The 10827-nt window shown below is 53.4% G+C and overlaps 3 protein-coding genes across 3 annotated transcripts; 1 reads left to right on the plus strand and 2 right to left on the minus strand.

Annotated features, from left to right (window-relative positions):
• Positions 1-48: 48 nt before the first annotated feature.
• On the minus strand, positions 49-594 carry SPRG_16601 (hypothetical protein; the record flags this gene model as incomplete). Its single annotated transcript, XM_012355884.1, has 2 exons — positions 49-308; positions 513-594. Coding segments are annotated over 2 exons (342 nt in total), but the record flags the coding sequence as incomplete, so codon positions are not given.
• A 1319-nt stretch (positions 595-1913) lies between these two features.
• On the plus strand, positions 1914-3325 carry SPRG_16602 (hypothetical protein; the record flags this gene model as incomplete). The annotated part of the gene is made up of 6 exons (XM_012355885.1): positions 1914-2055; positions 2209-2279; positions 2739-2843; positions 2899-3039; positions 3111-3194; positions 3251-3325. The coding sequence occupies 6 exons, from the start codon at positions 1914-1916 to the stop codon at positions 3323-3325; spliced, it is 618 nt and encodes a 205-aa protein (XP_012211275.1).
• Positions 3326-5997: 2672 nt separating this feature from the next.
• On the minus strand, positions 5998-6295 carry SPRG_16603 (hypothetical protein; the record flags this gene model as incomplete). The annotated part of the gene is made up of 1 exon (XM_012355886.1): positions 5998-6295. A coding segment is annotated over one exon (298 nt), but the record flags the coding sequence as incomplete, so codon positions are not given.
• Between the last annotated feature and the right edge of the window lie 4532 nt (positions 6296-10827).

Below are 10827 nucleotides of genomic sequence, written 5' to 3' on the forward strand. Positions count from 1 at the left end.
AAAGTCGAGCGTCGATGCGTCGCTAGTGAAGTGGTGGAAGAGCTTCACGAGGTTCTTGCGGATGTCGACCATGCTGAGCACATCGTGGGCCTCGCAGAACGCCATGAACTTGTCAAAGTTTGCAACGACGGCAGGGGACACCGAGTCCACCTCGTCTCCGGTGAGCTCTTCCTTGATGTCTTCGCCGTCGTCGACTTCAATGCAACCGCCGCACTCGTCATCGTCGCAGTCGGAATCGTGGCCTTCGTCCATGTCCGTGTTGCCAAAGCTGGAAGCAACGAGCGCTTTTTCTTGGAAGAGGACGGTGCCTGCAGCGATGGCCGACGTAGCGACAATGCCCTTTGCGTCCACAGCCACTGGCGCGGAGGCGAAAGCAGGCGCGGAGAGGGACGAAACCATGGTGGTTGCCGAGGGAAAGTTGGAGAGTGAGCTAAACGAGCTGTTCAAATACGATAGGGTGGTTCACCAGCTGGTTGGATAAAGGCTGCGCATGGTACACTCGGTTTCTATACCGACGCCACAGGCCAGCTGCGGCGACGACCGACAGCCGAGAACCATGGCCTTCGAGCCATTCAAAATGAGCGGCCGCGACATGCTCCCACACTCGCCGCCTTCTTTTGACACCAAGAGTGGTCCTGCACCACGGCAAGCTGCGCTGCAAAAACGCACGCGGTCGTACGTAGTACTACATAAGGGAATGTTTATTTCCTTGGTACCGGCACTACCGCATGAGGTATTAGTACGTGTACCGTAGAACAGCTCGGACGAATCGCTATGTTGTCGCGGTGAAGATGAGTCTGCTGTATCCAGTCCGAGTTTGTCCATGCTATTTATAAAAGGAGCTTTAAGAGGTACATGTGTACATCAATTTGTATTGCTCAATATACAAGATGCTTGAAGGTAGAGAAGAAGCTCCGTTCTCAAGCTCGCGTTAGCGGTCGCGTTGTTGTTGATTTTACATCCATGAGGATTGCACTTTGCGATTTTTGGCATGGTGGCGCGTTTTCAGCGAAGTCATGGAGCAATCTAGAACCAGGCCTCCGAGAACGGGGTGGCCAAGTCTTCGCCTCAGTGGCGGAGCTTTTCATGGCGCTCTGCGCTGTCGCGGCTGTGCCGCTGACGACAATATGGCAAAGTTAATGCAACTAATGAACACCTTTAAACCCTCCCAGACCTAAAGGCGGAGAATCTTAATCGAGCCTGCGTGTTGTCCAGCGTCTCTATGTTTTCTTCCTAAGCTTACGCCGCTGCAATCAGGCGCGTCACAAGACGCCCGCCCTAAACGCGCTATCGCGTTGAGTCTCTCAGCTAGCGGTGGCAAATCCACGTTTCTTGTCTTCAACCAGCACCTAAGCACTGCGGTAGCTTTGACACCCTGAATACGCTAGGCATGACAATCCTCTTACGCGCGATCGGCTTCCTGAGCACATATCGGTCCATTACTCGATGATGAAAATGCGCGCCATTCGATGCACGAGCGTTTTCTCGACGCGTAGAACTAGGGGCAGAATACCTATCACCAAACTTCGCAAAGAGATGGCCAGGACGGTATGACTGCGCCGCTCGAGCTCCCCAAGTACTGGCTGTGCACTAGCTTGCCGCGCAGCTCCATGGCGAGGACGAAGTGAACAGAACCAGTGTAATCCCGCAAGACGCCAAGTTCCGCCGTAAAGTGCGGCAGCAGACCGGTAGTGTCTTTTGCGGAGAGTTATGCCAAAGGCGCGTGTCGGCAATGGGTTGCGGAAAGCCATAGATAGACCAAGACAACAAAGCAACTGTGGTATACTAGCTCGAGAGGCCTTTCGCGTTTTCACCACAATGACCACAACCGAGGGTTGTTGCTTTTGTTATCCTTCCCTCGTTGGGTAAGGCGAGCGAATTCGTTCTGCGTTTGATGCCGTTAGGTTGAGGTTATGCTCCAAGTGGGGCAAGCGCATGTGTCGACCCAGCACGCTATACGGCGTGCGCAGGTCCATGCGCTGCTCATCGTGACGCACGGCTATGAAATCCTCGCCAAGGGCAACCTCAGGGACCGCGAGCTCGACGAAGCAACCGGTAAGACCTCGACAAGCTGCTAGCTCGCTTGAGTGGCATCTTCTTGTGGTCACATCTCGATGGCCCGTCCTTGTAACAATATCGCTACAAACATCCCCGGTGTCACTATAATTCGTCGGTCATGACGGGGTACGGACGATGGTTTTGCCATAGGCCAACCGATCCAGTTCGGCGAAGGGACGCTCACCTGCCTGCCTGTCCAAGCCCAACAAGCGCCAAGCCTTGTGCTCGAGCGTCTGTCCGATCGTGCTGGTTAACTGCATCCGGAAGGCCGTCTCTGTGATGGTCCCCGCTCGGATTCAGGAGAAGCCCGACAAGCAGATTGGCGAGTACCAGAGCTGCTTCGTTCCTCGACGCAGTACGGCCGACGTCTTGTGGTCGCCCAGTGGCCTGTCGCCCAGATCCGCCAGTATGATGAGCAGTTCTCTATCCGATCGACTTCTCACGTGCGTTCGACACGATCGACGGCGCGAAGGTCATCTCGGTGCTCCGAGGCTTCCCCAACGATGACTAAGTGCCTCTAGTTCGGAGGCTGCTCTCGACCACGACGCTTCGGCTGCGTCACAGCGGCAAAAGTCGAGACGAACATAGGCACGCCACAAGACGACTCGTTGTCCCCGGCTGTGTATTACATTCAATATTTTGACGCCGCTGTCAAGGTTTTCGTGCAGACGCTTAGCTAGGAGGGCAACCTCCTCAACCGTGCTTCCGCCTACACGGACGACTCTCTGGATCTCATCTGTTACGACGACGCTACCATGACCGCGATCAAGGCCGCGGCGTCATCCGTCTTCGCCCGATGTGACCTCCAGATGAACGATGACAAGACCAGAAAATACGCAGGTATTTCGGTCGACGCAGGTCGACGCGCCGATGTACGCCGCTTCGTTGGCGTGGTTCACGACCAAAAAGCTCGGTAGCCTCCTCGACGACGCCGCCCATTTGCACGCTCGGGAGCGGCTGACGACCAGCGGCCTTCACAACGTGCGTGGAAGATCTGGATGCGCCGAGGGCACATTTCAGAAGGCAACCGTGTGCGGCTGGACAAGTGCTAGATGCTCCTGGTCCTTTTGAACAACTGTGGCATGTTGGCACTGACGCCTACGAGCCTGGCGGGCCTTGACAGCTTCCATCGCCAGGTAGCTGTGTCGTCAGTATCTTTCATCCGAATACGCTCGCCGACGTTGCGTTGAAGCGCTGCAACAGCATTCCACGGAGCGAGATCATTGTCCGCCAGCAACGGCGCCTGGTGGGCCACGTGCTCGCCTGAAGAAAGACGCCGCTGCCAGCGTTGCTGCTACCCGCTTCATTCGACACCCGAGGCGCCCCGTCTTTTAGGCCGCACCAGAATCACGTTACCGATCATCCATGCGACCTCGAGTCGCCTGCGTCTCTCGAGGGCGTTGACAAACTGCACAGCTGTGCTGCCGATCGCGACACCTGGCAGCATGACTCTACGTAGCTTGTCGTCATGACCTCGCTCGCGGCCGCAAGTGCCTCTGGCCGACTACAGAGAGCAAAACGCGCCGCCGCCTGCGCAGCCAGAGCCACATCCCGGCGAGCGAATAAAGAGGGAAATGGCTAGTCTCTGCGTATGCGAAGTCGTTGTAAAAACATAACACATAGCGCGAAACACGTTGTTATGCATGGCGGGGTACGAGCCTGGTGGGTCCATCGAAGGATACTAGACGCTGTACAACGACCTCTTGCTCGCGGCCTCCGACACCATTCAAGCCTACCCAAGCCGCGCAGAGGTACCAGCTTGAGTACTCGCAAGCACCTCGCGTTTCGCATCGCCAACGACGTCGCTGGTCGCTACCCAACGGCACTTTTTCGGTACTACCTATCTTGGGCAATGCATTTCACTCTACGAGCGAGTCATTCCGATACGTCTTTTCGCACGAGATAGATGCTTACATCGACCACAGGTCCACGACCAACTAGCCGACGGAGGTGTCGAGCTACTCGACACTGAGGCTACGGGCATGGGTGCGACCCTCGAAGCGATTGCTGCAGCCCAAGGAGAATGACATCAAGTTTAATGGGGTTACGGTGTCAATCGATAATTGGCAAAATCGCATTTTTCTTTCCCGGCCGAGTCGTACTACATGAATCTGCTGGTGATGTCGGTGTATTGGAGCTGTGGAACGTCGCGAGTGCCGTGCCTATCTTGGCGCTCCGTGGCTTGATGCCCGACATGCACTGTATTGAATCAGCACGTGATACCAAGACCATTATGATCGCATCTGCCCCGCTGTCCTAATTTGATGGCGATTTGTGTATATTGAAGCAGCTTGTGCAGATTGACATGTTCCCACGACACCGGCGTCGTCGAGAGTTGTAACAATGAACCTCCTGTAGATGCTTGTTCATGGCTTTGTATCGAAGAGCTTTCAACACACACAGCGCAGCGGCATCTTGTACAACATCTGACGGAAGGCGAAGAATAGAAACTTGCTTTTGCGCGTGAAATAGCCGATACGGCAATAGAGAGATTTCGGAGCACCTTTTTTTTGCTCCTCTTTCACTTTGACTTTTTTGTTTCGGCAAACTCAAAGTGAAACTCGCACTTGAAAAAACTGGAATTTCGGAGAGCCCTTTGAAACTGAAAGAGAATCATCCGGATATATGTCCGGATACCAAGGCAACAGCCACGAGTCCACGTCAGACCATGGGCGGCGCGGCAACCGAGAGACGCGCCAGGTCTCGCCAACGTCGACGAGCGCGCTGGTGCGCCCGATGAAGACGCATCTGGCAACACTTCTTCGCAAGCGAAGTCCCAGTGTACGGTGAATGGCATGGTATCCTCCGACGTACCGTCGATAAACCCCAGCACGCATCTACCTTAGTGCCTTTGCTGCGCACAGCTAAGCAGTACATATCAAATCTTGAATGGATGAGGTTCTTGTTAGAGATTATGATATCGGAGCACTGGCGGTAAATGAGGCGTATCGTGTGACGAAAGAGGCGGCTCCTAGCTGGCGTAGAGCGGCCGAACACGTTGGCAAGAAGAGCATGCTGGGCTCCGAGAGCCGGCGACACACGACGGTCAGTGCTTCGAGGGCCAAGACGTTATAGCCCGCCTGGGTGACGACAAGGCTCGGGCAAGAGGCGTTCGGCATAATACCTGGGGCTGATGAATGGTAAAACAGAAGCGCTCGATTGCCGTCGCGTCATCGAGCTCGGGGTTGATTGCGTTGGAGAAGTCGATGCGCGCGGTCGGACGCCTGATACGGAACAGCACGTTGGCATGGAGGTGTTGCAGAATACGAAGGACGCAGCGCAAGTCACCTCTTCAGGCAGCGTACAGGCGGCAGATGAAATCGGCAGCTTCTGCCGGGCTCAAAGGCGGCGCAACGAAGGCCATGGAAGGCAATGGAAAGCTGCCGCTTGTTCCGATGGCGCGTACGGTTAACCCTCCGGATACCCGAAACACGCGCTTCGCGAGACTGAAACTCTTGTTGAGTTTTTTGCCGATTTACTCAAAGTTGAAACTCACCAACGCGAACGTCCTGTTTCAGCGGCCAATCAGAACGCAGCATTTTGAAAATGAAAGTGAAAGTGAAAGAGGAGCAAAAAAAAAGGTGCTCCGAAATCTCTCTATTAATGATTTTCAAAATCGTACGCAACCGATATTTTGCGCAGATCTTTCTGTCAATGGTAAATGTAAGCCCACCGAGGCCGATGGGCCCTGCATCACCTCAGGGCATCACCTAGTCGCTATGGGCAGTAACCACAACAACCTTCCATGCACATGATGACGAGGGCCGTGGAGAGAATGGACACTGGCGCGCTGTGTGAGGCAGTATTTGAGGAACATGGTCACGAGATCGCGGAGGGAGTAGAAACGCAACGCCATGTGCTTAGTGCGCTGCTTGTGATCTTGCCGACGTGGAGCGCGCTTTGGTTGTCCATGTGCATGAGCAGCGGTGGCACTTGAGCAAACTTGGTTATGGAGAGCAGGTTCACGATGCGGCGACGTACTTTGGCTTGGTCGTTGAGAGCGTCGCGAGCTTCTGGAGTTTGGACTCCCATGAGATTGGGCTGCCTCACAGCATCCAGACGTAGCCACAGGTGGACCAGCCAGTCGCGGTGTCGTCGCCTTAACTCGAGTCCGTAAATCACGTGAACTGGTCGGCGGGTGAGCTGTTTGTATAATATTTATGCGCACCGACATTGAGGGAGCCAATGTGGTGCTGTATCTCACGTTTTGCAATGTTGACATGGAGTTGGCGCGGTTCTTGGTGTTGCACAAGATCTGAGAGGCGAAGTTGGCAATGCCCAGTCGCATCATCCAGGTACAGTAGTAGAGAGCCGATGATGGACTTACAGGCACTGGACAGCGTCGGCGAGCAAAGCTCTGTCCTTGCTGCCGCGGCCCGTGTCCAGCGGAAACCGTGCGTAGACATGAGTCGTGTCGTGAAGGCTGAAATGCTTCGCCAGGGTGAAGATGTACTTGCGCTGCGTGCTCAACGTGGTGCCTTGATCAGTGTCACGCTGGACTTCCATACGGAGGATGAGCTTAGCGGGAACGAGAAAATGGGGCTGACCATCACCCCAACGACTGCTGCTGACGTGCACGTGGAGTTCGTCGACGATCGCCTTCACGTCCTCAGTCCGACTCGTGCGTTTGTGCGCGTTTGCTCTAGGCGGGCATCCAAACCATCATGATATACGTTGACAGCTCACTGCTGTGCGCCAACAAGACAGCATCGCCTTTAACCCGACCGACTCGATGACCGCGGTTCAAAGCTTGCTACGTTCGCATGCGCCTTAATGCGTGCGTCGTCGTTGATGCATATGTGCTGTGCAGTGGTGATGTTGGCGTGCTTGTGCGCGTTCGTGGTATCGACGTGGTGGTTAGGTTGCACTTCGAGCTATAGAGGACCAGAACCAGGCACATCCATTTGCTTTTGACTGCGGTGCGGACGTCTTGATGTAATCGATGCCGTCGCGCTAGCGGTGACCTAGCGGCAGGGAGACCAGTAGCGTCTTGTACATGGGCTGGAAAAGCCTGTGACTATTCATTTCAATGCGAGGTGCGTGTGCGTGATGCCGAGCCGTGCCGATGGCGCCGATTGGTAGTGCGCAAACAGGAATTGGTTCTTGACGACGTGACGTGCGGCGGCTACAGGGCAGGCGTGGATGGCACGATAAAGGCAGGCACTGAATGCGTGGAAGCGGCCGAGGCTTGTACGTAAAACGGTGCGCCACAAAATGCAGCGATAGCATCTGTTAGCTTTTGCCGGCGCCATGAATTTGTCGTAACAAGGTTGTGTTGCTTGCTGCGGTATTCGTGCAAAATGTGATCCACAGGTTGGCAGTAAGAGCACGTGCGCCTGGCGGCTTGGAACGCGACGCCACCGCTATACTGGGCAAGGAGCGCTGGGCGAGGAGCTTGTTCTTGATGCTGCTGTACGACGCTGTCAATCGTGGCATATCGTCCAGATTTATGCGCGCGTGCCGCAAGGATCGCATTGACTTTAGCTGAGAGGCTCGCCAGGGTGCGTAATGGAATATCGATGATACGGTCGGTCTCCGAGGTTGTGTTGTTGCTGGCTTTGACGAGAGGTTGTTAACTGTTGAAGTTGATGTCCTCTAAGTTGACTCATTCCACAAGAGAAGACTAATCTCGGCACGTAACGCCACGCGGTTTGTATTGGGGGTCCCCGCGACCATCAAGCTCAATTCGTGAGCATCGTACAGTCGGTGAAAACGCGGTCGATGAAATCGACGTAGCAGCTTGACTTGCCGCGGGGTGAACCATATGACCCTACATCCACACTCGTTTCGGTATGGAGTAGTTGCCTAAGAGTGCTTGTTTTGATATTGTTGTGACAGGCAGGAGTTGCCGTGTCTCCTATTCCTTGAAGCAGAAAGATCTAGGTACACACTCCTCGTTCTGACTGACCGGGGGCGACGCCATATTGGCCGTAGAGCTCGTAGCGCACCTGCCGGCGCATCTTTGTGACGCGTGAGGAGGATTTGAGTTGTGGTATTTTGGCCTGCTCGGTAACCGGAGGCTCTCAGATACGTGACCGCTTTTGCGGTATACTGGGTTTTCACATTTTTAGTTTTGCGGCATCGCAATGATCATATATGGCTTTGCCCACCCATACGCATATCAGAAACCGGCTCTATATGGTACGAGCTCCATGAAGCCGCAGCTCACGAAGCTTCAAATACGAGCGCAGCGATAACGCGTTCGCAGTGCGCATCTTCAAGCCTTATGACACGTCTGCTTCGCGACGTCTCTGTCAGGCTGTTGATTCTCGTCAGCCTTTCAAGCCTATGTGAGCTCTGCGACGAGAAAGTACAAGCGCTCTGCAAGGACTATGCGATGATACTGCCGTCTTATGGCGAATCTTTCTTACTAGTGACTCGTGCGCTGTGCTTAACGAGCTCTTGTGCTCACCTGGCTAGGACCTCTTGCTCGGGGCGCTTTCTAATTCGCGCCAGCTTAATACGTATCCCGAGGTCCTGGAAAATGACGAATTGAATACAATGCGCAACATTCTACTCGAGACGGGTAGGGCCGCTTAAGCTGGAGAATCGTGTACAAGTATACCGGTAATTAGGTTGGAGTAGAAAGGACTCTAAAAAAAGGACCCTTAATCTGTAAAAATCCAGAATATCCAAATATAGACAACTACTTCCTGATCAAGATCGAGAACTCATTCTGTAACGGCCCCGCTTCGGCTTACCCGCTGCAGCACGGTGTCTTCGATGCTGTATGTCGCGAGTTGGGATGGGCTTTACTCATCATGTCCGGCTTTATAGACGGCTCTGAATAATATACATCCTGTTCACTTATCCCAGTTGTGACAAATGCAATGCGCTACTGGTAAAGTAGTATCCAACCCGCCATACCTATATTATGCAAAAGCATGTATACACTATGCGAGCTGGCAAGAGCGTGGTCTACCACGTAACATTAAACAAAATGTGGCGTCGCTCCTCCCAGTGCAGCTGTGTATCAAGATTATATTTCGTGGGTTATACACGACCACTATCATCAGCAAACAACGGGAATGGACCAATACTTCTAGCGCCATGGCGGCTCATTTCGGAATTTGCCCCCCCTGCACAGAACTAGATGTACGCCGGAAGCCCCGTACATTAGAATCAACTGATCGCCGTTGTATCTTTTTTTGTAGCTTGCATGTATATCACTTGTATCTGCCCGCAGTTAGGTTTCTCTGATGAGTGGTGTGCGTCGTGGACACTGCTTTTGGTTCGCAGTCTTCGAATGTACCCTGTCAGTCGTTGTTTGTGTTTGTTTCGTGCGAAGACACCATCGCATTACTTTTACTTCCTCGCAGTGTCCACTGTTGCATGGCTGTATTTAACTGAACCCTTCTTTATTCACGGATAGCGATATCTACGCAACGCACTGCGGGTTTGCAACGCACAAAATCGTCGTACAGCATCACCTTTTGCATGCCTTTGGACTTTGCCTTTACATATTGTCAAGTAGGTATGCGACCTTAGACTGATCAAAAGCTCATCGCATTGACTACATCGGACATTTCTGAACACGATGGACCCAAATATGATTTGCGGTAAGCGATTCTTGATACGCTACTTATCAAAGGGAGCAACCAGTACGACTAAGCTTTTTAAGATCACTCGCCATTGACTCCTCGCCACCTGGGTTTGAGCTGGACGCGAGGGAGTTTGCAAAACTCAGAACAAACAGAAAGACCTTCTACCCGACACTACAACGTCGTACCAAGTACGAGCATACTATCAGGCAACTACTCCGCCGATAGAAGATTGCTCCCACGTTAGAGTGTGGCCGTAGGGCCACAGGGCTCACCCTAGTGAATAGATAGTGCTGTACAAGAAAGCCATGTCATATTCGACACTACAAGGTAGTAGAAAGAATGCAACTGTGGACACAAATAACGACTGGTAGGGTACATTCGAAGTCGAATGCACTGAGCTAACCAACAATGCACGCAGTGCCAGCCTCAATCGCCTCGCTTGTAACTGCCGCGGCTCGGCAAGCGCATATCGAGACGCGATTCGTCGTTACCATGGTGACCCACCAATCGTGAAGGCCCGCGAGCCATGGACAGTCAACTTGCTTGGCTCATCGGCACTATATAGAACTGCGTGCGCAAACACGCTACTCTCGAGTTGGTGCGCCGCGATCTAAAATCATGTGCAATGCTTGCGCAAAATCGCCTCGGTCATGTAGCCGCTTCGAGGACGCGTCGTCTTTGCCTGCGATCGGTATGAGGAGGGTGGACCTAGATCATATTGCTTCAGGCAATATGAGATTAGCGTCTACAGTGTCATGCACTTCTGCATGACACTGAAAACGCTATTGGATACGGACGTAACCTCTCACCCTCTCACGCTAGCATTTAATCTAAAGTACAGTGCTCGAGTAGCAAGTTGGCCGAAGAAGGGGGCTCACACCTAAAGCTAGATATAAAAAATGAATGGACGGACAATGCTATTAGGTGTTTGCCGTTTTGAAATCGAGCCTACAAACGATTTATCTGTGGTGCGGTGGCGCACAGCACTTCGCACGACGTCACAACGCAACGTCTTTTTTCGCTTAGCAACGTGGGCTATGTTTTTAGCTCAATTTGGGTGACGCCATTTCAAGGGCACCTGGTACTTAAACGACGCGGCTTGCCGAGACGCCCGCGTGGCCATGGCTTGCTCCGATGAGCTGTGCTCTATGATCATTGCTGTGTAAGTGCTGGTCGCTGGCAGCGGTCGGTGGTCGCGCCGATGGCGCCGCTCCCCGTGCGCTCG

This window comes from Saprolegnia parasitica (genome assembly GCF_000151545.1).
Source record: "Saprolegnia parasitica CBS 223.65 unplaced genomic scaffold supercont2.326, whole genome shotgun sequence".
NCBI lineage: Eukaryota > Oomycota > Saprolegniomycetes > Saprolegniales > Saprolegniaceae > Saprolegnia > Saprolegnia parasitica.